This window comes from Haemaphysalis longicornis, unplaced genomic scaffold (assembly GCF_048455015.1).
Source record: "Haemaphysalis longicornis isolate Haplotype H1 unplaced genomic scaffold, Haemaphysalis longicornis Haplotype H1 scaffold_5, whole genome shotgun sequence".
In the NCBI taxonomy this organism is placed as follows: domain Eukaryota; kingdom Metazoa; phylum Arthropoda; class Arachnida; order Ixodida; family Ixodidae; genus Haemaphysalis; species Haemaphysalis longicornis.
The window spans coordinates 180,963,088-180,989,478 of record NW_027526385.1 but is presented as its reverse complement, the minus strand read 5'-3'; the positions used below and the strand labels follow the sequence as shown (position 1 = coordinate 180,989,478).

At 47.3% G+C, this 26,391-nt stretch overlaps 1 protein-coding gene across 2 annotated transcripts in view; it reads left to right on the top strand.

Moving 5' to 3' along the window:
* The first annotated feature begins 99 nt into the window (after positions 1-99).
* The window catches only part of LOC144138851 (small G protein signaling modulator 3 homolog), a 65,904-nt gene continuing 39,612 nt past the window's right edge, over positions 100-26,391 (top strand). For both annotated transcript variants that reach the window (XR_013315986.1, XM_077671346.1), the window contains exons 1-10: positions 100-443; positions 1,475-1,662; positions 6,236-6,302; positions 11,700-11,833; positions 13,577-13,774; positions 15,057-15,191; positions 18,867-19,062; positions 22,408-22,553; positions 23,494-23,721; positions 24,418-24,630. Coding sequence is in view for 1 of the 2 variants with exons in the window: in XM_077671346.1 (XP_077527472.1) it covers positions 377-443; positions 1,475-1,662; positions 6,236-6,302; positions 11,700-11,833; positions 13,577-13,774; positions 15,057-15,191; positions 18,867-19,062; positions 22,408-22,553; positions 23,494-23,721; positions 24,418-24,630 (1,572 nt within the window). In the remaining variant the exon portion in view is untranslated. The remainder of the gene's footprint in view (positions 444-1,474; positions 1,663-6,235; positions 6,303-11,699; positions 11,834-13,576; positions 13,775-15,056; positions 15,192-18,866; positions 19,063-22,407; positions 22,554-23,493; positions 23,722-24,417; positions 24,631-26,391) is intronic.

The following is a 26,391-nucleotide window of genomic DNA, read 5'->3' as shown; positions in this document are numbered from 1 at the left end:
AAACCACAACCGTGCGACGTGAACAAGATGGGGATGAAACGGCGCTTGGGGGATCACGTGGCCATTGACGCCTATTTGACGCCACTAACGAAAGCGTGGGCGGCGTTGTCCGCGCTCTGCCGTATGTTGTGGTTCGCACCGTTAGCGCTGCTGCGGTATCTCAGCTGCGGGCCCTGTCTGACATATGTGTCGTTTGTGTCGTAAAAGTGTGGGTGCTTGTCGCTATTGAAGCTTAGAAAATAAGCTTTTGTAAGCTTAGGGTCTAAAAAGAAATGTGCACGCTGCCAGGACTGCGCTTACAAAACGTACGGCACGAAGAATGATTGATGAGTATTAAGTTGTCGTCGGCTGCTCCACTCCAACAGTGCTGAGAAACATGGATTTCGCGAGATCTGTTTTCGGGGGAAACTCTACTGAAGGCTACAGCCGGAAGAACACAGAAGGTAAGGCAGTCTGACGAAACTTCAAGCGCCGTTTTTGCTTGTTGATCGTACCAAACCCTGCGGTAACCTTCGGCTTAATCGTCCCGATGTTCGGCCGGTGTTCACTGGCATTCAAGTCTGTGGGCAGAATTTGCGATCTTTATTCATTCAGCAGTCTTAATGTCGACGTAACGCTATTTCTCAGTCGTGTAATCGACAGGGAACTGCTGGGAGGTCACCGGTGAGAACAAGTTTGAATTACAAGCGCCGTGTACAAGTCCCAAGTTTACAAAGCAAACCTCCGCTCGTAGTATCAAACTGATTCCAGTGTTCATAATGATGTGTCGTATCCGAGTATTTCACGACAGAAATTCCTACGAGTGCGTGCGTTCACCGTTTCGGGGCACACGATCGAGCTAATGTGCGCGCGTTTTGAATGAGATATTCGGTGACGAGCTGTTTTTTTGCTGTCGCGGTGTTGCTTAGCCAAAGAAATATTACATCCAGGCGCTAGTAGCAGTAGTTCAAGTGATGCTGTAAGAATGTACAATCGCAAATACCGACGTCATTCAAGTCCTAAAAAAAACAGAAGGTTGAGCTTTAGTTACCTCCATCACGTTGTAAATGCTTTGGAGCTCTAATGCGTCAGTATATGTGCTAAAAACGCTGGGTGAGGACGTACAAGCCGGTGGGTGGCCCCCGATATGCCTACACCACCGTCTTCTGCATAAGTGAGGATTCTAAAAGATCTTTGCACTGAACGCTTTAGCGCATACGTGCGAACAGAGTTGATCGTTGGAAACGTTTTCACGGAGATTGAACGAACGGAAGACAATCATTCTGGCTTCTTATGTGTGAAGAACGCTTTGAGCTTGGTCATATGTTTTTTTCTTCTAGCCGGGTTTTTATAGACCTCTTTTGTTCCCCCCAGCTCGTTGTAGGAGTGAAAGGATACAATCTCTTTGTGCGGCGTTGAGGGCTATTGCAGCTGTTGTGAATGAACAACCTGACAGCCATCTTGCCTGAACCTTATTATATGCCTTGCTGTCCAGTGGAGACGCTCTCTGAGGATGAGGAAGACATCTGCTGCGGTGGAGACGGTAGCGGGGAGTCTGTCAGCGTCCGTGCCAACCTGTTCGGCGGGGGTTCGTCCCAGGGTTACAGCCCCGCGCCCGGCGGACCCTTCTCTGCGCTGACGCCGTCCATGTGGCCTCAGGACTTGCTCGCGTCTCTCGCCCAGGTGAGGTCTGGGTGGAGCTGTTGTTGTGGAAAGGTGGCTGTCCAGTCGCGGATTGTTTTTCAGTTGCGTTGGGTGGTGCTTTACTCCGAGGGAAATAAGTGACATTAAAGTACTGGACGCAGGAAGAGGTGCGACAACGTGCAGCACCGACTTAATGCTATATGACGTCGCGGGATCCCACTTGTACGGTTGGCAGCGACTGACCAAAGCCAGCGCCAAGAAGCAGCAACGATTTTAGTGGGGCCTCTAGTTGGGTTTGATCACAGCACTTCAATGGTAACGTGCAGTTAATACACTGATGACTGTACTTTTAGTTTTCCATTTTTTGCCTAACTTTTTACATCGCGTGGCACGAAATTTAGTAGCTTTAATTAGCCCTTACCATTTTTGGTTAAAAAAGAAAACATCTTTCAGGGCTGGCATGGAGTTGAGTGAGTTCTCAAAAGCCTATTCTTTCAAATTGATTGATTGTCTTTATTGACGAGGAGGATTGTAGCCCAAAGGGGGTTAGGGATTATAGGAAGGGGATAGCTTGGTGGCATGTCTTTGTTCTTTGAGACATAGTTGTATTTTGTCTTCCTGGCCCCTTCAAAAACTGAAGCTGTGATTTTCAAACTTTGAAAAATTGTGGAAACGAACAGCGAAAAAGGAAACAAGAAACACATTAGACAAAAAACAGCCTGGGAAATTCTGTTTTTTCAATGTGGCCTCGCATAGGACCCAACAAACTTGTGCAAAACAATTATGCATTGCAGTGAGTTGTGTTTCATCTGATGGCTGTACTTGAAAAGCAGGCTCCTGAAGCAGACATTGGGGACGGAAGTGACGAGCTGTAAACTTCAGAATAGTGCAGTAGTTTTCACTGTGTTCTGTTCATGCCAAATTACTTAACGGCTTGGCTTGTCTTGTCTGCTTCTTGTCCCACGTGTTTTTCACTGTTTCAGTAACGCAGCCGTACTACCTTGCTCACGGAATAATAAGTTTTATGCTGCGATAGAAGAAAACAGACATACGAATAGTGGTGTTTATAGACAAATTCACGGGGCCGTGAACCCACAAGTTTATGCCGCACTCCATTAGAGTAGCTGTTAATGCCAAGAAATCCTGTGCTCACCTTTCATAGCTTAGCTGAAGGGCTACTTACCAAGTGACCAGATAAGAGCTGACTCTCCTTTTCCGAATATGGCAACCATCATTTGTGTACAGGCAAGTTTTCAAATGAAATGGCATTGGTTATGTAGCAGCTTGCTTAGGAGATCAGTTTTTCTTTTCTTTTTTTTTTTCCCCGGAGTAACTAAGAAAGAGCAAACACAGTTTTTCAGCTTGCATGCTGAAAGATCTGAAGGTCTTAGTCAATTCCTATTTCAGTGACACAGGCTACACTGTAGTGATAGTTAGGCAAAACCTTATATAAATAACCAGTTGCACTAGCAGGTGAGTCATCCGAGTCCCTTATTGAAAAATCGACTTGGTGACGATCCTGTGTGTTGAAAATGGTGAGAAAACCATTCTTGAAAAGTTGGGCCTTGTGAAGTGCCACGGTTCATTGTGCCTGAGATGTTTCCTTGTGTGCACTATTGAAGCGAAAGGAAGGTCGGGTCAGCATGTCTTTGTTCTGCGTGTTCTCAAAAAAAAAAAAAGATTTGTCATGTTGTGGTGTAGGACGTCAGTTTGGACAGGATTTTGCTTTTTGTTGGTGACCCTTAGGAGAGCTGGATGCAAGGCTCGATTATAAGCCAGTGCTGTGGGCTGCCGCTTCTTCGTGATGTAGTTTTTATGCTTATTTTGACACCAGAATCAGAAAATTAGCTTAGATCTCCACTGTCCTGAATGTGTTCCTCTGTTATTTTAATTTGATATTGTATTTCTGAATACCACACTTGTCCTACCAAAGGCTTTGGAAGCTCTATATGGCTCCTGCCATGATATGTGGCTGCACAGTGCACTGCAGGAGAACCACATTGATATGTTTTCAAGGGGACTGGGAAATAGGGAGGTATGGCCTGGGAAGACGTACCATCCTAACTTGCCTAGCAATGTTACAGTAAGGGCTGGGGCACTGCATTCTAAATGAGCAAATCAGTGGGGTTCTGCTGTACTTGTGCCACTCACAGTTTAAAGGGAGCATGAAGAGAAAACACAAGTTTGGTTCATTCAAAAGATTGCCTGGTTGGAATCATACTAACACCCTTTTTAACGTAAGCTTCGCTCAAATAAGCTATATAAATAGGAAGAAAGGGAATGGCCACATGACCCACTAGCTCATTTCCCGCAACACAACCTACGATGTCGTACCTGCAAGCTCTGCGATTGGCGGAGGGTGGCAAAAGAAAATGCAACTTAGGCAGGGCTTATAAGCTTCCCAAACGAGCTATTTGCGTTTTATATCAGTAAGAATGGTGGGCCAAACAGTGGAACTTACGAAAGTACACGTGTACTTGGAAGTACCGATGCGTACTGCTGTTGATACTGCGTGCACTATGCTTGGTTTAGCTGCACAGCACTGTGGTGCTTTGGGTTTGTTTAAGAACACACTGGCCAACTGGTGTAAGCGACTGTGTCTTACGTGACCATATTTGTCGAGTGAGCACTATGTTTCGCGAAACGATTATTTTCTCCCTGAACAAAAACAAGCCAGATTTAAACAGGTGAAAAACAAACCAAAGGCAGAAAACGGGTTCCCTCGGTAAGGTTTCACTAACAGTAAACAAGGCTTCGGAATCGGCTGCAGACCGGTCATTTCCTGTGATGTCGTTGCAGACCATGAAACTATTTAGTGGGAAAATCAAAATTTTAACTTTAATTGATTAATTTCTCAGTGAATAAAACATCGTTTGCATCCAGACAAGCACTATGGGCACCATAAAACACAAAATCTTTTGAATAAAACGAACTGGTATTTTGTCTGCATGGCCCCTTAAAACAAAGTTGTAAAATGAATTCATATTTGTGTGGAATACCGTGGTATAATTAGAATGGTCTTAATGCTGTGAAATCTTTCACTAATATTTTTTCCTGATTATCTTGCTGCAAACACTGCACTGCTGCATGGAAAGTCAACTGTGTATCGTAAAAAGTGCAAGTTTTAGTGTTTTAGGGTCGAAGCAACTTAGGGGCTCGGGCTGTCGGCATCTCGTGTCGTTGGTGTCTCCTGTCAATGTCTCGTGTAATCACGGTGCTGAAACACCGGGACACTTGTTTTCCAATTTTCAGTGTGCGTTTCAGCCCACAGAGGCTAAACGCCTCGCGCTAGAACGTTTCATCTCCATGGGCAAAAGCGCATACCTAAAGAACACACTGGGACACTCGCTTTTGAACACCTCACACTAGAACACTTCGTGCTTCCAAGACAGGAGACTTTTGAAGCAAAGCTGTAAACCTCTACCCCCAACGGTTTCATCTCCGTGGGCAAAAATGCCAAGGGGCCAATGCCTAAAATGCCGAGTGCTCGGCATCATTCGGACCAGAGAGAGGAACCAAAGAAATACATTATGCATATTGACTGGCATTGTCCCTGAAGAAGAAAGTGTATGACAGCTGCATCTTACCGGTGCTCACCTATGTGGCAGAAACTTGGAGGCTCACTAAGAGGGTTCAACTTAAATTGAGGACGACTCAGTGAGCAATGGAACGGAACGATAGGTGTGACATTAAGGGACAAGAAGAAAGTGGAGTGGGTCAGGGAACAAGTGCGCGTTAAGGACATATTGGTAGAGATTAAGAAGAAAAAAGGGGTGTGGGCAGGGCATGTAATGCGAAGGCGAGATAACCGTTAGTCAATAAGGGTAACAGGGTGGATCCCTAGGGAAGACAAGCGTAGCAGGGGGCGGCAGAAAGTTACGTGGGCAGATGAGATCAAGAAGTTTGCGGGGATAAATTGGTCGCAGTTAGCGCAGGACCGGGATAATTGGAGATTAATGGGAGAGGCCTCTGCCCTGCAGTGGGCGTAGATAGGCTGGTGATGATGATGATGGTGATGATGATGATTGAATGGGATTAGCTACACAATTGCTGAGTGTATATACTAAATGTACATATGTGTATAGTTGAAACAGAATGGTCTTCTGTCTCTCGTTGTCCATTAGCAGTGATTTATCTGGGGGAAACACCGGCGCACACTGCATGTTTCGCCCCTCCCAGGTTTAACGTTAGTGGAGATGGCCCGGGATTTTTTTGTTTTCCCACTAATGTGAATTTTAAATGTGTTGAAAGTATTGACCGAGACGCTTTTAGTCTCCCCACAAATCTAGCATAGACCATTTTGTAGCTGCCCACGTAATGCCGATTTTCACTTTTGAACAAACTTGATTAATGGTGGGTGTAGTTTACCTTGTTCATTGCAGCGGGTTTTCGGAAGGCACGCTGAAGCTGCATTTTACAGCAAGAGCTTTGGAGATGGGGAAACACTGCTGTCATGTATGCGGGAAGGGGAGCTAAATAGCGGTTGCATTTACAAAGGGCAGCCTGTGTTTTTGCGAGGAAATGTTGCTGCATTCTTTATGAAAGCACCTCGGTGGAAAATTACACATTGGCTCTGGTAAAGTTGTGACTGACATTTTCCTCTTCTTTGCAGCCAGAGGACGCGGGCTGCCATCACGACTGCCGCTTTGACGAGTTCGGATTCAGAATCGAAGATGAAGGTAAGGTGTTCTGTCTGTTAACATTCCTGCACCCTACACTACACAGTGTTAGTATTGTGTGCCTGTATACTGGTGGCATGGTCCAGCCAAAAAAAAAAAAAAAAAGGAAAGCTGTGACGAGATAAAACGCGTTTGAGGGTGCCCTTCACTGCTGCTGTACGAGTCGGGCAGTTTTGTCTGCAATACTACTGAGCAACTTTCACACATGCGTTTTCGATGTCTAGAAACCTTTTGTCGCACCAAGCTGATCTTTTTATGTGGCATAATTTGCAAGAGTGAATGTAAATGGGGCATCATGACAGCTAAAGCACATTTGCTAGCTAAGCAGTAGTAGATGGAATTTGCTGATCTTTTTTTTTTTTCGAGCAGCAACCACAATGTCACACATGCCGAAAAGTCATTTCCAGATAAGCTTTTGGAAATCAGACGAAACGTGTGTGCTAGCAGAAAGATCCATTGTGCGGCATACGGCATGGGCCGACCCTCACGGCAGCAGCAAAGGGCACTCGTGAACACGCGTTTTATCTCGTCACAGCTTTCCATTCTTGCAGCTGGACCGTACTCACAGTATCTGTCATCTGCTGTTGTTCTGTTTCAGCTTAGGCTGTCCCTGGCTGTACTTGGCCCATAGCTCAATAATCAGGCTTCATTCATTAGCGCTGCAAGTGGGCCCCGTGTTTTTATGGCGCAACGCTTAATAAGCGTCCCCTACTGTGGTTTGACGGCGTCGCTGGCCTCGTAATCGAGCGGACGGAGGAAACACGGAAGACAGGAGGCTGAAAGTGTGACGAAAGCACGGAGTAAGAAAAAGACAGGAGGGGAAGCAAGGCTTCTTAGCACAGCCACATAATGTCAAAAGTGCTCGGCATAGGTTAAGCTCATTTTAATGTCATGTGGCTCATCCAAACCATGTGACATTTGCGCGGGAGGTTCAAACATGATTTTTAACAGCATGCACGGTGGTGGCAACGCGGTGCGAGATGGCGGCAGAGTAGTGAACATTGCCGTGTGTTTGCTGATCACGCCATCCCTTCCTGAGATGCAGCAGCTATGCACCCTGACTGAGAAGACTGCAATTTGCACTGCACACAAATTTTGCATTAGGAAGTATGGTAATTGTCAGTCATTTTTTTACTTGCCAGCTTGTAGTTCACACGCCTTGGAAGTTGTTGCCATGAGGTCTAGAGAAAGGGCCGTATTCACATATGCTGAAGTCATTTCACTCTATCGGGGCTACTCTTCCACTCATGCAGGGTTCAAGCACAAAGAACATTCTCTACACAAGTTTATCCCTTGAAAGTGCTAAAAAGTGGTGATTGTGCATTTTTATAGCACATACGGAAGGAAGCCAAGACTTGCACAAACGCTCAGTCATTCTGTTGCGACTGCGTCACTAGGCGACTTCTTAAAGCTGTAAAAACATGTTTACGGTGGGACACAGGGCCGACCTTACCCCATTCGGCATCCTGTGTGGACTACAGCCAAGGTGCCTACCCCCCTCCCCACCCACTCGCATGACTCTTTTACAGAGCAGCTGTCTATGGCTAGGTTCCAGCGGATGCACTCCGACTATGGAGCGACGTAAACAAGAATCGCACGCTAGCATAGCGTCACCTTGCGGTGCCCACTTAAATCCCTGGGCTCATAAAACTGTGGCCACATGTTCAGCGTAAGGGAAGAAATCGTAAAAATAATAAAAATGACCTATGTAGTAGAATCTCGAATAACGTAAATTGCTTAAATGGAATTGCCGCTTAAACGGAACAGTAGCCTGTAAGTTGGTTGGTTTAGTATTCAGATAACGTAAAAAAACTCCCGGTAATCGGAACTACAATTTCTGCGTCACTGTGTAAATGGAACCAGAATTGGAACTTCTGATACCCATTGGCATGAGAATCATCTTCTTACAACTCCGGCTGTTTTTTTTTTCTTCCTCCGTGTTTTTTTAGCCTCGTTGGCCTCGTGAGCCTCATCTCGTAATTAGTTAGCCGTGTTAACGCAACGAATGCAACATCGCAGTTGTTTGGTCTCGATTCAAGACGCCGAGGTTACAGGGCTCAGCTCCTGCCGCCTCGTTCGTGCCATCGTGGTGCTATTCGTACTTCATTACCGCATTGGTGTCTTGCAAACTCGGTGGCTCATAGGCACTCGTGAAGTTGAGGCCTCTAGCCTCCGTGAAGACGCAGTTGCAAGGACTCAATCGAAAATAATTGATGCATTTTGCAGCGCACAGCGACTCATTGTTGCCAAATCAGCTTTGTGAATGCTGTGTTCAAGCCTCTTGTAGTTTTCTTGCTTTCTGAAAAAGTATCAGCTACACTCACCTTCTAGTGCTTAGAGTTCCATTAAATGCTCCATTAAAAAGTATGTACACACATAAATTTGCACCTTTGCACATCTCTCTCAGTAAACGGAACTCCTGTTAAACGGAACTAATTTTTTCTGGTCCCTTGAAGTTCCATTTATCGAGAGTATACTGTATTGATATAACACTGCTTAAATTTCCTCTGAAACTGTTCCTTCCCGGCAATGCGTTTTTCTCTAGGGGTGGAGCCGACTTAAAGGAAACCGGCGTGAGCTTGTTCTTTGTTAACTGGCTTTTCCACATTACGTGTTGCACAGTGAAGTGTGGCCATCTACAGAGGCAGTATGGTTACAGAAAACAACTCTAACTCTTCTTTACTTGAAACTATCCTCAAACTAAGTATGTGACAATTACCCTCCAGGACGATTCTAGCGTAACGTTTAGTTTAATTTACGTTTTTAGTTGTAAATGTTGGAAAATTCCTGTCAGCTGTCAATACGGGTACTTCTGTTTGTCCGCTAAAATCAAACTCTAGTCGATCCGGGTTTCATTCAGCTAACGCAGAGGTTCTCAAGCATGTTGGTCCCAGGGAACCCTGTTAAGTTCCGTTAAATGCCAAGGAACCCCCCCCCCTCCCCTCCGCCATTTTTCATTCCGTTCATGCTACATTGACGTGCAATAAATTCTAAAGCAAGCAAGGGTATCGTTTATTCCCGTCGACTTTACGCGAATGCGTACGCTAGCGGCACCTATCTCCAAACAGGAGAAATGCGCAGGGGGGAAATATAAGGCCGAGATTAAAGTGCAATAGTTTAACCACGTGGCCCGTTTTCGGAGTCTGGCTGGCTACAAGCTGCTGGCGAGATTTATTGCGCAGCTCGTGTGTTTCTGTTATGCGCTGAGATGTGCTTACTGACACTCGGGCGTGAGTAATGGAGGTTCCTTAGATCGATCGCACCTCAAGTTCACCATATAAGACTTTGCGACTGCGGAACCAGGGAAAATGCATCAGTGGCTCGCGGAACCCTGAGGAGGGGCCTGCGGAACCCCAAGGTTCCGCGGAACCCACTTTGAGAAACCATGAGCTAACGCATTAGAGAGTACCGCATTTTCATGTGCATAACCCGCCCCTGCATATAATTCGCACCCCCACTTTCAGGCTGCCGGAAAAGAGAAAATTACGCGAGGGAACCCTGATGTGATGCGACGCATCAGGGGGGAGCGTTTGGACTGACGCTGGTATTGGATTGTGTCAGTCCACTCGCTGAAGGGACTGTCGCTTCCATCACGTCTTCATCGGAAGATCTTGCACGGAGGTATCGTCAAGCAAAGTCAAGTCAAGTGCGAGAGCGAGCGCTGGACTGATCCGGCGCCGTGCGCTCCCCCGCTTACATGCTTACATTCACGCTTTTGAAAGGAGAGGAGCCGGGGGGGGGGGAAGGGGGGGGGGGGGGGGGGGGGGGGAGTCGCACGCATGCGCACACATGCGCGCACCCAGAGCAGTGAAGCGCACACGCGCAACTGTTATGATAATGAGACGGAGTGAGAGTGTTGCGCACAGCTGTCGGAGAGAAGAACGGAGGAGAGTTGTGCATGTGCAGTGAGCGTGCGGACAACGCCGATGCCGGAGGGACATACCCCCGAGCAAGAGATGCGTCGCATCTAAAAAAAAATCCTTGCGTATTGCCGGCACATTTGATACAGGAAAGGCTGCACCGAAGCTACTGCTCAAGCAACACATCACATACTATGCGGACAGAAAAGAGCAAGTAGAATACTCGCACTGCTAGGCGAAAGTTACAATTCCCTGATTAATTTCAGTTGTTGGAGTGCGCTCATCCTTGTCCTTGTATGTTTTGCACAATCGCTGCCGTGGAAGGCTTACCCAGTGTTACTGCGGAGGAGCTTGTTGGCACAATGCGCATTGTCATGAAGCTGCAGCATAGGAAATACCCCGCGTATTGTCCGCACCGCTATTTTGCCACTGAAATTTTCGCATTTTTGGTGCAGGTTATATGCGCGAAAATCGGTATGCTCAATGGCAAATTACAAACAATGGCAAATTACCAACTGCGCACATGTGTGGGCCAGCATTGATGCTTTCATACCGGTCAAAAAGTGCAATCTTTATTCTTATTGCCTTGTCACTTTGCGCTAACTTCAGCGCATGTCAACTGTTATTTAACAGAAGATGAGTTAATTGGCGTATTCATGGGAGGTTGTGGCCGTTACTACACCAGGGGGGCCAATCCTGCTCTGGTGAGGGAGCGCGTTACCGGCAATGGTCGCCGGGGTCAGGCCGCACCCCAAGCCTCATTCTGCAATTCCACCAACACGCGGATTTTTTTTTTTTAATCCGGTGGGAACTGTGTGGCACTGGGATTCAAACCACGGTCCTTCTACATGGAGGCGGAAGCCCTACATCTACGCCACCGCTGCACCACACGCTGCACGCTGCATCGCAAGCGTGGCAGGGGGCAGCAGAAAGTTCGATGGGCGGATGAGATCAAGAAGTTTGCGGGGATAAATTGGTCGCAGTTAGCACGGGATTGGGATAATTGGAGATCTACGGGAGAGACCTTTGCCCTGCAGTGGGCGTAGACAGGCTGGTAATGGTGGTGGTGGGGATGATGATGATGATGATGATGATGATGATAGAAAGTAGGACATGTACAAACAGTCAATCTTTAGTATAAAACCGTGCTACTACACTGGAGCGCAAATTTTGCTCCATTCGCACGCGTATAATGTGGCTAGTGAATGTGCTCATGCTACATGGTAACATTGTATTGTATTGTATTGTATGCAAAGAATGAAATAAACTTTTTTTCTTATTCTTCTTCTTCTTCTAAACCTCTGGCTCTGAATGAAAGGAAAGCAGTAAGTGTAACGAGTCATAGCTCTGTGGGCCTCCCAGATAAAATCAAATTAGCTGCGCTCACTGGCATTTTGTTATTACGATACACATCCATTGATTAGACCTGTAGTTACTTTTCTTATGCTCAGCACTTCTTGTGTATGAGTTATAGATTGAGGGGAGGTTTAGTCTGTGGAGAAGTCGGTTCCTTATTGCCACATCTTTGTCCTTTCAGACGGCCCGGAGCAGAGCCGCTGTGGGGTGGACAGTGAAGAGCCCTTCCAGGAGAACCCCCAGCACCGGCTGCAGTGGATCGCCTACCTCGAGTTCACCCACAACAACGAGGTCGGCGACCTCACCTGGGACAAGGTACCGTCTCCGCCGTAGTGACGTGGAACGCTGACAGAGGTGGCCGTGTGGCGGAATTTTGATTCAGTGCACAGCTGATGACTAAAAATGATCTGCACAAAGATGATGGCGTAGAGAGGTTCTTTAATTTAGAACAAAAAGGAATGAGTTTCCAGTCATGAATGTTACACAGATCCTGCTTTTGCAGTAAAGTTAATTGGCCTGGAGGAATCGGCCTGGAGAAGCACCATGCTTTTTGCTGAAAGCATGGTACGGCCTCAATGGGCAGTAAATCTCGCATCTAAAAAGAAGCATTTTAAAGCGAAGCTGTAGTGTTCTCACTAATGGCGTCTGTAACGTGACAATGGGTGATGTGAAAGAAAAAAACGGTTCCGGTGGCTGGAGTCGAATTTGGGTCCCCCGCGTTATGAAGCTGTCGTTTATCCTATCACTCCATTTCGACATGGTCGAAGCGGTTTGATTTAGAGAGGGGTTCATGGATGTGCAAAATTACAGAAAAATCCTGCACCCCACTGTGTTAACCCAGCGATAATCCATCATGAGAAAGCTTTGCGTTCAGTCATCGTCGTCGTTACATGGAAGGGTGTCGGGTGTATTGTAGGGCATGTAGGAAATGCATTTAATTTTGGGCACAGGTGAGTTAAAAACAAAAAAATATGCTTAAATGCGTCTTTGCGCTAATTAACTAGTGGTTATATAAAACTTTGTTGACTGCAAAGTAGAAAACCCTGAAGCTATTTTGTAGTTTGACATATGCACCACCAAGTTCATGCCACTCTAATTTGGGTTGCGTTAAGAATGTGAGAGTTATGTTACGAAAGAGGGTGCTTAAGAAGCTTCCTTTGCACAAAACAAAATTAAATGTCGGATGCTGGTGTTGAATCTCGCACTTTTACCAAGCTCGTTGGCAAGTTCCGCAGCGAGGTTACTCAGCATTCCAGTGATGAATGAAGACTCATGTTCGCATTACCTCTCTTCTTTCTTTCTGACCTTCAAGGCCATCTACTGTACGGGCTCACCAAGTAACAGATCTTTCCTCTGAACACGTTGTTGCGAGTTTTATTTCTAGTCATAGCAGCCGTATGTTAGATAGAAGTGAAATATAAAAATACTATAGGTGTGAGTGTTGCACAGCACACAATGGTCATCGGAGTTCGAAATCATGCCTTGCAGCTTTGCTGTTTTGTCAGTCATTGACATTGGTCAGGATCTAATTTATATAGGCAAATTCCCAAGCATGCGAGGCTAAAGCTGGCGTGCTAATGCAGCAGTCTGCAGATTGTCTTACATGATATGCCTCGATTATCTGCTTAGTTGTTTGATTTGTGTTTTGCAAGCACTGTGAAATCTTCAAAAACTGGCGTGGAAATCCGCACAGCCATTTAGTGTAATACTGTATCACAACACACGCTGTAGCATGTGCAGATTTTCATGCTGGATTTACATTGCTTGTCGTCTATACTGCATGGCAGTAACTGAATTGTTTTATAATTTGTCTGGAAGTAGGGCACAATCGTGATTGTTCATTCTCTCTATAGTGCTTGTCGTTTGAGGAGCTGAGCAAATCCGTGCCTTTGCAGTTCGGCCTAAACGTGTGATGCCTTGTTTCATGCTCGGGTATCCCACAGGGATCAACTCTTGCTCCCCTGCTGTTCTTTATTTACGCGAGTGAAGTGTTGGGAATCTCTACCACTCTGTGTCCTCTGATTGGTTAACGGGTGGTTGCCATGGCGACCAATGCAGGTGGAGCCCCACCTGCCGCACACGTCCAAGCTGCGGGGCCTGGTGCGGAACGGGGGCATCCCGCACTCGCTGCGGCCCCAGCTGTGGATGCACCTGTCGGGGGCGGCCCGCAAAAAGCGCCAGGCGGACCTCGCCTACCGGGAGGTCGTCCGGGCCAGCGCCAATGACCACTTGCTCACCTCCAAGCAGATCGAGAAGGTATTTAGCTGTGTTGAACCCACACGAACCCAATTTATTTTCTGTTTACAGTGGCAGCCGTTTTGGTACCGTTCTTGTTGATCCGTCATAGCGCTGACTACTATGACTATGGTTCCATTAAGTCTTTGATGAGGCATCTAAGGTTTTTCCTTAATGATTTGCAAATTTCTGGATAAGTATATTGTGATTTGTTTCATTTATATATTGTGCAATTGCAAGACTCAAGCATGTAAACTTATATGTGCCTTTTATTTGTAATATTTTTACCGTACCTGTATTTTCTGTAGTTTAGTTGTCGGTATAAGTTTCGCGCTTTAGTCATTGCTTTCAGGAACAGTTTTTGTAATTGTTCATTTTGGTGAACCGCAATATATTTTTGTTTGTGATCGGCACCCATTGTTGCCACAGGTGGCCAAGGAACCCTCGAGCTATCGCTGAACGGCTTTTACCTTGGCCACCCTCCACCTCCAGTGGAAAAAAAATGGCTGACAATTACTGTACTCTCTAATGCGAAATTTGTGCTCAGTGCAAACTGCAGTCTTTCACGGTCACAGCGCATAGCTGGCGTGTTCCAGGAAGTGATTATGTGATCAGCAAACGCACGGCGGTGTGCTCTACTCTGCCGTTATCTCGCAATGCATCGGCGCTGCCGAGCATATGTTATTGTAAATCGTGTTTGAACCTCCCGTACATGGTTCAGATGAGTCCCGTAATGGGGAGGATGCGAAGCACATACACTGGTTGCCTCACTCCTTGTTCAGCACTCACTCCTGAATGCTGCAATGCTCTGAGGCCGAACTGACTTGTAGGTTCTCTTGACGGCAGCGATGGTAAGCCTCTGCATCGGTGGCACGAACTGCGTCTCAGGAAGGGACTGCGAACTGCATCTCGGGAAGGGACCGCGAACTGCATCTCAAGAAGTGAACGCACATTATCGTCGAGCACTCAAAGGCATGCGCTGCTATGGTGTCATCTCGCAGCACATCGCCACCGCCCAGCATGTCTCACTGCCTCCCTCTCACACTTTTGCCATGCTTTTTCGACGGGGAGCGTCTCGTGTGGACTCAGCATACTGCTCTCCCCCTCACACTTTTGCCACATTTTCCTCCGCCGTTGCCTTTGTGTCTTTGCTTGCTCGGTTACGAAGCCGACGTCAAATCACAGTAGTGGCTGCCAAAGTGCTGCGCACTTAAACAAGTAAAGGAATGAAGTGAAAGTGTGTACTGACGTGCCAAGCCTCCTCTTGAGCCCTAGGGTGTTGCTGTTGTTGGGATGTGTGCAGGACCTTCTGAGGACAATGCCAACCAATGCCTGCTTCTCGCACCCTACAAGCACGGGAGTGCCGAGGCTTCGGCGTGTGCTCCGGGGCCTCGCGTGGCTCTATCCGGATATCGGATACTGCCAGGGAACCAGCATGGTACGTGCTATTCAGTGTCGGCGCTGCTTCGAGGGAGGAGTTATTTGGCACACGATGCCCTGCGCTTGTCTCGCACTGTTGGAGACGAGGCAGAGTCATCGTTACGACCAACTAAAGCGAATTTTGTTGGGTTGCCATCAGCACTGCGAGAGATCTGTGCGAAATTTTGAACTCGGGGTGCTTGATCTCTCCAGTCAACATTTTGCATTTGGAAGAAGTGTAGAATTTTGGGAGGCTAATAAAAACATTTTGGCAGGTACCTCGGCAATGCTTTCGGCGTAAATGAGTGCACTGAATGCCCAAACTTGATTAGCTGTAGGATTTATTTGACACTTCTAAAGATTGCACCTACTGCTTCGGCTTGTGGACCTTCTGCTGTATCTATGCCAAACTGCAAATGTGTACATAACACAATTATTCAGTTATGGGGGCGGAGAACGTCGTTGTTGGCGATGTCCTTAGCCTTCAAGTCACCCCACTGCCTGTTATTTGAGGCTTGATGTTTCAGCATGGTGGCTTTAACTGTGGGGACACTAGTTTGAATGCTTAATCTACTGAAATTTCAATCTTTGACTCTTTTGTTACCATGGAAAACTGACTGATTTTTTGGTGTCTGAGAGAACATTTCTTTTTTCTGCTAGACATTGGTTTGGCACCAACTGCAGCGGCATTAAACACAGATGATTTAATGGCCTTTTCAGCATCACCAGTTTTTAAAATGCTTTCATACATGATATTTGCAGAAAAAAATATCAAAATCAAAATTTTTGTCTAGTTGTCGTGGAAAATGATAAAAAAAAGGAGTTGTGTGTAACAAACCGCCAGTGGTAGAAAAAAATTAAAATACCGTATTTACTCGCGTAATCCTCGCACTCGCGTAATCCTCGCACCCCAAATGTGGGCCACCAAAACTTGGATTTTTCGGTTCCTCGCATAATCCTCGCACCCCCAACTTTGCAGCGGCGAAAGTTGCCTGCTCGCGAAACCCGCATGGTGCACGCGCTCTCCAACGCGCGCCCTCCCCCGCCGCCTCTCCGTTCGGCGGAGAGCGCTGTGTATCCAAGGCCATCCAGGCGCCCTAACAACCCTAGCAGCGTGTTAGGCGCCTGTTAAACAGGTGCCCTAACACGCTGCTCACACTGTCCTTGAGCCGGTTTCGCGTGCGCGCAACTAGACGGCGTTCGCGCAGCCCGCTGTCGTGTCGTCGTCGTGGTCCCGTCACTCGCGTCAACGGTGGATAGCTCGCTGCCATTTTGAGAACTTTTTGATCTCTTTGTTTTGTGCTTGGTGCCGCTTTCAAATTGAAAGCGATAGAGTACGCGATCGAACACGGCAACCGCGCCGCAGGCAGGCACTTCGGCGTCACCCACTTCAATGTGCGTTACTGCAGGGGTAGGGTGCACGCACATGACGACTACGAGATAGGGCGCGCGCCAGAAAGCAAAGGCGGCAATTTCATGATCGCTGATCGACGAGAGACTATTTACGTTGTAAATAATAAAATAAAAAGAAATAGCTGCTGTTGGCAACACTGAGCTTACATATACAAAAAACGACCGCTACATTTAGCGGGATTGGCAGGAGGCAGATTGGCAACACTGTGCACCGGATTTTTTTTTTCCCCCGCATAATTCTCGCACCCCTAACTTCGCATTGACTTTTCCGAAAAAAAAAGTGCGAGGATTATGCGAGTAAATACGGTATACATTTTGTCGCGAAACATGTCGAAAACACGTGCTAGTAAAAATGTTGACTTGCGGAGAATGGTTAATCAGATAAAAAAATGTTAGCATGCAAGGTACCCATGCCATGCAGTGAAGCCCACCTTCCATTTCAAAAGGCGCTATTTTGGATGGTTGCCTGGAAGGAATTTGGTGGTTTGAAATCATCAGAGGCACCAATTTGTCCCCACGTGACGTAAAAAGATCTTGTCAATGACTGATTTTGCATTGACGGCATACATGTTTGTGTTCATTGGGTCCTAGTGAGCACATTTTACTGCCATTCAAAGGTCCACCTCCGCTGCACATCAAATGACTGGCAGACCAACAGAAGCTGTGGGAGGTGGTTTTAAAACACAGCAGCAAAGGGTGTGGCTGCGGGGCAGCTGTTTGCTGCATATTTCTGATTGCAAATGAGGGGCGAGTTCAATATAGTGTTTCAGTGAGTACAAATTAAAAGCATTCGTAGGGTTCAAAACTGAGGTTACCATCCTTACTTGGTTCCGTTGGTGGTTGATGCTTACGGGGCTCACGCGCACAAAATGCAGTCTTATTCAATTTGAAATGATGATGGAAACGTTTATTGTACAGAGGGGAAGTTGTTACGGCCATCCACCCGTGGGAGGACTCCTTAGTCCAGGAATCCTTTCCAAAGAACTACCCTTTGGCAACTCATTCAGCTCCATTCCAGTCACGAAAGATGTTTCTTATGAAAAAAACTGTAAAAATATCGAAAAGATGGTAGATTTCTTACTAAAGCAATGAAATATGGGTGAGAGCGACCTAATATGCGCCAACGTGAAATATACATACAGTAGACTTGCAGTAATTCAAACCCTGATAATTCGTACTTTCGGTTAATTAATTCAAACAAAATTCAAGTTTTTGTTGGCCGTCTATCTTTTCAATGTATTTAAGAGCCACTTAATTCAAACTCCGTCATTCAGTTAACTGGTACTGTTTGTGTGTCCACGCTGGAAAATATCTACTGCTTTCCCGCAACTATTTGAAAATTTGTGCACCTATATAATCATAGCAGTCGAAAAATGAAAAATAAGCGCCTTAAGCCTTGGAGGAAAAGGGTGTTGCTAGTAAGCAAAACGTCTGAAGTGAAGCACAAGTAAGATGGATCGTGACGTTTCTCAACTTTGTAGCGTTATGTACCGTTTTCACGATGCGAATTTAAAACCAAAACAACCAACAGGCCTCAAAAAACATCTGAACACGATTCACTGCCTACACCTGTCGAAGCGGTCAAAACCATGTGGGCCACTGTCGCAAAAACGAAAAGAAAAAAGCACAATCATGCATTCACGTGTCAGCAAAAAAAAGAAAAAGAAAAACGACACGGCAGTTATGAAAGTGACGCACACGGCATTCGGTTTGTAGACCTTACGCCTCTGCTTTCTGTTTATTTTGTGCAGTTAGGGTTTAGAAACGCTTCGAAATTTTAAAAATGTGATTAAAATTAATGCCTACTCATATTGCGGGCAGTCACCTTGCAAAGAGCCGTATATACGAGAACTTCTGATTATTCAAACTTCGGATAATTCAAACAAAATCCTGGCGTTCGTTCGAGTTTAAATTATCGTGAGTCGACTGTGGTTGTCAGTGTGTTAATTGCACCTTAACATTCAGTTGATACAATAAAATAGAACTAGAGGCGGCATTACAATCGCCCTGCTGGGTTTCTTGGTGGTGGCTGAGGTCGGCAGCCGCCAATCACACAAAGAAGATTCTGGGACGTTAAAAAGGAATCATTGGAAAGGGGTTGGGCAGTTGCTTCTGCTTCGTCTGCTTTCCTAATAGCTCCCTTATCTTTTTGTAGTTTAGGAAAAAAAATTATAATTTTTATGTGGACACAGCAGTCTCTTTTGAATGACCCAAATGTGTGTACTGTGTGTTCAGGGCCCCTTTAAGAGAAGGGCCCCTCCCTCTGCGCGTTCCATTGCAGATAGCGGCCAGCCTGCTGCTGTTCCTGGAGGAAGAGGACGCCTTCTGGATGCTGTGCACCATTGTGGAGGACATCCTGCCCGCCTCCTACTACTCCACCACCCTGGCTGGGGTGCAGGCCGACCAGAGGGTCCTGCGGGCCCTCGTCGCCGCCTGCCTGCCTGACCTCGACGCCGTCCTCAGGGAGCACGACATCGGTACTGCACGATGGCCCTTCCCCTCTTCTCTTTTTTTGGAGTACTTCCGCGAAGCCTTTCACGCGATTAGTACCATCTTTAGCAAAATATTCCGGGCCATTTCCACTAACGTGAAACCTGGGGAGGGCCGAGGCATGCAGTGTATGAGCTTATTCTTGGCGCCTCGGCGTTTTTGCCAACGGAGATGAAACTGTTGGGGGGTACAGGTATACACCTTTGCTGTAGAAGTGTCTTGCCATTGAAGCACGAAGCTCTCTAGCACGAGCCGTAAGCGAGTGTCCCGGTGTTTCTTTAGTACGCATCACGAAGCATTCCAGTGTTACGCATAAACCAGTGTCTGGGTGCTTTAGTACCATGACTACATGAGATGGTGATTACGACGACCGCAGCAGACGCCAACAGCCTCAGCCCCTAAGGGGGGACACTGCTCTTAATCCAGGTCCTTTTAATTTCGAAGTAAAACTTGCCAGTCTTGCTGCTTTTCCCCCACTGATTTCAAATGTGCCATTATTTTTTGAGTCGGTCAATTAGTTACCAAGTTACCAAGAGCTAACTAGCCATTTTTCGGAAGAACAATAGACACAACAGTGTTGGTCACAAAACTGTAATCTTTACATTTTCCAATGCTATGTACCCTGGTGAGTGCAATAAGAGAATCAGTTTTTTTATGCACCGCTTGGAACTAATTTTACAGCTCATTAAACTTTGGTGCTTGAAATCAGTGTTCGAAATGGTTCTTTGCCACTGGTGCCACCAAAGTTTAATGAGCTGTAAAATTAGTACCAAGCGGTGCATAAAAAAACTGATTCTCTTATTGCGCTCACCAGGGTACATAGCATTGGAAAATGTAAAGATTACAGTTTTGTGACCAACACTGTTGTGTCTATTGTTCTTCCGAAAAATGGCTAGTTAGCTCTAATTATCTTGGTAACTAATTGACCGACTCAAAAAATAAGGGTATATTTGAAATCAGTGGGGGGAAAGCAGCAAGACTGGCAAGTTTCAGTGAGTTTACTTCTAAATTAAAAGGAGCTGTTTTAAGAGCAGTGCCCCCCCCCCCAGTGTTTGTAGGGGCTCTGCTCCTAGAAATACCTTGCACAGCTCTATCAGTAGAGATTGTTATCAAAGTGGTGGCAGCTGGGATACCAGAGATTCAGCTGGCAGACTTGTGTGCTTGCTGGGTAAACACGTTTCATTGGGTCCCACCACATCGAACCTTTCTCAGGGGGCTTGTGAAGGTTTGGTGAAGTGGGGGCTTGTGAATGACGGTTTTTTGCTGTTTAAATGAATGCACAGGGAATTACGATTTCGTTAAAACATTTTGCAAAATGAAGCAAGTGGCGCACAATTTCCAGCAGACACTGAAAAATGACCTCGATGCCATGCTCAGGGCGCGTGACATCGGCACAGCATGAACGGCTTTCCCTCTCCTCTTGTATTTTTTTCTTTCTCGAGGTCCCTTTTCAGAGTCTGTTGTGCGGCACGTTGCGGAGGCATTGAGTTTGCAGACCTTCTTCGCAGCATCCTACTGGCATCACTAACGGTTGTTGTCAAAGGGGTGCAGGCTGGGATACTGGAACCACTTTTGACCCTTCCTGCAAGGGTTCTTCTAAAGATCTTGTCTAAAGGGGGCGTAACAATGGTTGCAATTGTATTTATTGGTTATTGGTTACAATGATGAAATTTTCTTGGCACTTGAGTGCTGGTAGAGGCGGTATTCGTTGAAAAGTTTAGCAGTCAATTTCTCCGCTTGGCAACGCTGGAAACTGCCACAGACATGGCCGATGCGCCACAGACAGCGCGGCTTGGGCCACTGCGGCCGCACGCCGAAGAAAAAAAAAACACCGGTGTGCGTCATCTGCTCCGTTCCGATCCGATTCTAAACGGTGGCGTCAACAGAGTTGTTATTAATCGCACTCACATTGAACTCGAGGCAATACTTTGCGAAGGTGAGGTAGAGTTTGTAACGTGAAACAGTCATGTGTTTCACAGTTGTGCTTAGCATGGGCAAGTACCGCCATCCCGCGGAGCCCGACGGGATGGTGGGAGAAGAGGGGGGTGCCTGATCTGCGGGCCGTGCGCACAACGTCGCCTAGCAAGAGACGCTTGGCCACAGATATGGCGGCGCACACTTGGTTGCCTGCATGCATTCCATGCCATCGAATACCAGCTATAAGTGGACTACACTGTATACACATTCTTTGTCAGTGACCACCTTTTGACAGATGAAGCACCCATGCGTCACACACACCGACTTTCCCAAATCAACTTTTAAAGCGGGAGCTTTCTTAGTGGGACTGATCGTGTCCCGCCAAAAAACTAATGCAATTCTCCATAGACCGGCTGGTTGACCTAAAATCCCTGATAATATCTCTGGACACACGGGGCATACATAAACCGGGCTTCCATTGTGTCAAAAGTGTTGCTTGAAAACCGTGAAAAAGTTATGGTTCTGGATAAGACAATACACACATCGATTATGAACGAGTACTGTAGTATATCTTTGTCTCATGAACCACATATTGTTGTGCATTTAGATCATTCGTAGACGCGTTAACTTACTGCGTGAAAAATGCCTTATTTTGGTGCGTATAACCTGCCCCTGCATATAATCGCACCACCACTTTCAGCCCGCTGGGGAAAAAAAAAATATCCTCGCGTACTGCCCGCACATTTCATACACGAAAGACTGCAGCAAGGCTACTGCTCAAGCAACACACCACATACTATGTAGACAAAAAGGAGGTATATTTAGCAAGTACAGTACACCGACTGCAAGGCAAAAGTTGCAATCCACTACTAAAATTCTGTTGTTAGAGTGCGCTCGTTCTTGTTTTTTGTTCCTGGTTTTTGTGTGTTTTGCGAAATCGCTGCCTTTTTTTCTTGTTTTTGTGTGTTTTGCGAAATCGCTGCCATGGAAGGCTTAGTCAGTGTAACCGCGTAGGAGCTGCATGGCACTACGTCCATTGCCATGAACCTTCACTAAAGGAAAAACCCCCGCTTATTATCCGCTCCCCTACTTTGGCACTGAAATTTTCACATTTCGGGTGTGGGTTATATGAGCGAAAATACGGTAGTTGCATGGTTTCGTTCCTCGTGTGCGATTTGGGCCTTTCAAGGTTTGACAATAGATGGGACGCACTTTCAGCGAAAGTGGGACTCACTTTTAGCTTTCGTGCTACTCTCAACTTTTCGTTACGAAGGGATGATAAAGTTTTGTACTATCCAAGCGCCCTGTCACTGTGAGGAGGCTGTCTGTTCTGGTTGCTGCTTTCTTACGCTCTCCGTTTCTCTCTCCCCCTCCTCCTCCTCCGTATGTTCTGTCCTGTCGGGGGCCCCGCACAGAGCTGTCGCTGATCACCCTGCACTGGTTCCTGACGCTGTTCGCCAGCGTGGTGCCCATGCGGGTGCTGCTGCGCATCTGGGACCTGCTCTTCTACGACGGCTCCATCGTGCTCTTCCAGGTCCTGCTGGGCATGCTCAGCTCCAGGGTGAGCTCTTATTCGCTCTTACTGGCGATGAACGGTTGGAAGGGGGGAGTTGTGCTGCTGGGACAAGTAGTTTAAAGACATATTGGTAGAAATTGAGAAGAAGAAATGGACGTGGGCAGGGCATGCAATGCGAAGGCAAGATAACCGCTGGTCATTAAGGGTAACAGAGTGGATCCCTCGAGAAGGCAAGCGTGGCAGGGGGCGGCAGCGAGTTAGATGGGCAGATGAGATCAAGAAGTTTGCGGGGATAAATTGGTCACAGTTGGCACAGGACCGGGATAATTGGAGATCCATGGGAGAGGCCTTTGCCCTGCAGTGGGCGTAGATAGGCTGGTGGTGGTGGTGCTGGTGGTGGAGATGGTGGTGATGATGATGATGCTGGTGGTGGTGTACTGGCATAGAAGGTTGATGTCCTTGCTAGGGGCTTCTTTCTTTGTTGGGAGACCACTGTTGCTAGCCAGCCCGGTCATAGCTCTCACACCTCTCTTCTGCTGTCACTGCATAGCGTTCATACCCTACCAAGAACTTATTGCACTCAGGAAGCTCGTTACCAATGGTGACTACATCTCTGCGGTAACTGTTGTGCAGTTTTTTCCAGCGTAACAGTCCCGATAATAAAGTTCAATTGTTAGTCAGCACGGTATGTCAACTCTGGTACTTTGTGTCCAATGGCCTATGGAACTTTAAGGAAAGAGTTAAGGGAATTCAAATTATCCTGTTGACTGTGAGTACTGCTTGTTCCAGCATGCTTTGTATAGTTTCTTTGCCAGGTGGTTGAATCAGCGGCAACCGGACAGACCAAAATTTTTCCTTTTAGGTAGCTCAAGCACGGCTGCCGTCGTTAAAAAAACAGTACGCGCCTGTGAATGTACAGAGTGTCCCCGAAAGGTCAAAACAGAGCGCTCGTGACGTCTCTTCCTCCCCCCCTCTTTGTTGGCAGGAGTCGGAGCTCCGGTCGCTGGAGAACTCGGCGCAAATCTTCAATGCGCTGTCGGACCTTCCGGGATCCGTGCGGGACGCGGAGCAGCTGCTGGAGGTGAGCGACCGGGCGTCCCGGGACGTGACGGAGGCGGCCGTGGAGGCCCTCCGCCGCAAGCACCTGGCCTACCTGATGGCCGACCAGGGGGCCCTGCTCAACCCGGAGCACGCCCGGAATCTGCCCAAGCAGGTGCGTGCTCAGGCGTCCACACGCGTGGGCTTCCTCCTTTTAGGTGCGGAGCACCTTAGGACCGCACAATGTCCATCCGCATCTGTGCGCATAGCAATTACAATCGCAAAAACTTTGTGGCTGTGAGGCAGTGTGTCTGGTTTCTATTGTAACCGTCTCGGTTTGAGCTCCCACATGCCTACCGCGTGTTTTGTGTTTTCTTTCTTTTTTTGTGTGTGTGTTCTAAGTGAGGTGATTTCTGTGTAAAAGGTTTCAAATAAACACTCGTACCCATTTTTTTCCTTTTTCTTTGATGGGCTCCTTCAAAGTAGCTACCGTTCTAACTTTGTGGCTCTGAGGCAGAATCTCTGGTTTCTATTGTAACCGTCTCGGTTTGAGCTCCCACATGCCTAAGTGTTTTCTTTTTCTGTGTTCTAAGTGAGGTGATTTCTGTGTAAAAATGTTTGAAATCAACACTCGTACCCGTTTTATTTTTTTTACTGGAAGTAACAGTGGTTGATTGTAATCTTAGGTTGCCGTGGGTGCGGTGTGCAGCGATCTTCAAGTGTTATTGATGGCTTGTGCCGTGCAGGAAGGGGCAAGCTCTGTACTGTTAATGAAACGGAATGTCGCCTCTCAGTTATCTCCTCCCCGCTCTCTCTCTTCTTTTCTAATCCAATGCAATCCAATTCGATCCAATCCAATTTGATGGTGCAGCAACTGACCCGGCGCAAGGTGAAGCGCTCCAAGTCGGTGCTGCAGCTTCTCCTGCAAGGGGACGGCGGGGGCGGCGTGGACTGTTCGGGGTCGTGCTCGGAGGAAGACGCCCGGCACAAGAACGTCCGCCAGACGGAGATCCTGGTGGACCTGAGGGAGGCCATCCTGCAGGTCGCCCGGCACTTCCAGGCCCTTGACCCCAAGCTCCATGTGGTGCGTGCAACGACTCTAGTCAGGCCTTTGCCTCAGGTTTACACTGCAATGGGTTGCGCTACATCGAGTCTTGCACTACATCGAGGTTTGTTGATTGATTGATTGTAGGGTTTAGCGCACCGACGCAACGCAGGCGATGAGGCGCGCCGTAGTGGAGGGCTCCGGATTAATTTTGACCGCCTGGGGATCTTTAACGTGCGCCGAAATCTCGTACACACGGGCGTTTTTGCTTTTCGCCTCCACCAGAAAAGCGGCCGCCGCGGCCGGGAATCGAACCCGCGACCTCGTGCTCAGCAGCACAACGCCTTAGCCACTGAGCCACCGCGGTGGGTACATCGAGGTTTGTGACGGTGATAGCGTGCTGCCGTCCTTATGTTACAGCTGAACGGGGAACGGTTCGTTCCGTTACAACTTGGCATTCAATGCACTCACAACACAGGGACGGCGAAAAAAAGACAACACGGGGCTTTCTATACTCGGTTGCAACTTAAGAATGGCAACGGAAGTTGCCGCTGTACCTCATCACTGCAGCCGGATGTTACTGCGCGCGCCGCAAGTAGTGCGTTACTGGAAATACTTTGAACATGGCACGAGCCATTTCCATAGTTTTCTGTACTTAATATGCTTATAAAGTACTGCAGCGACGGCAGACAAACTACGCGAGAAAAGGCAGACGATACCACGCATTCACAGCATCTCCTGTCAAAACGCGCGCGCCCGTTGACATCCAGGTCCGTCGCTTAGGTGGAGTGATACCGTATATGAGCTATTGCCGTTCTTAACTTGTTCCCGAGTATATCTTCTTTCTTTATTCTTTCTTGCTTTCGTTTTTCTTTTTCTTTTTTTTCTTTCCTCGTCCATGTGTGGGAGCATTTTGAACACCAGAATGAACAGCTGCCAACTAGCCCAATTGTGTGTTCTGCTTCTCTTACAAGGTAGGTACAAACTAGGCACAGGGGTGAGACAGCTGCGCATATTGCGCAGTTTTGATACAAATTTGTTTTCCTGCGCCAGGCTGCTCCAAAAGCTTGAAAATCGCAAAAATTGCGCCAAACTGCTCCATAACAGTCTGAGAGCCAAGGATTTTAACGCTCCCGTCAGTCTCAGAGGGGAAAAATGCTTACTAACGGCATAATTTTTCAGCAACCCCAAGGTGATGCTGTTTGTAAAGGTTTGGTTGATTGATCATTCAATAAAACACCGCATGAAACTGCCTCAGAGATAGTTTCTTTTTTTTTTTCGAAAGTCTCGTCAGGTTGCACATGTTACACTCTGCGAGTTTTAAAGTTTCCCTATCGAAACTGCATACTGAGTACTGCGTACTGAGGCGACAAACTACTTGTGCAAGTTGACGAAAAAACGGCAATTTTCGGAGCGCCTTATCTCCGGAACGACATCAGCGCTCAGCGGGCGCCGCCATCTTGGTGTGGTGAAGATTGGAAAACATGACCGCCGGGCGAAGCAGTTGCTCTGGCTGAGTGTCTTCGCCGATTTGTGCCGTGGTTTTGGTTATGGGGGTGGCTGGGTTTACATTTAGTCGTTTGATCTGTTGCGGCGGGAAGCTGTGCGACTCGAAAGACGGGAGTTCATCAAAAACAACGTGCTGCTGGCGAATTCGCCGTGTTTCGGCGTTGGGTGTGAGGCGCGGTGCGTGCTTGAAGTGAAATTTCGCACTCGTTGCGGTGTTATAAAACTCTGATTTATTGCTGCCTCTGACAGCAAGCTTGCGAGCGGCGGGAATGGGACGATAGACGCTGCAGA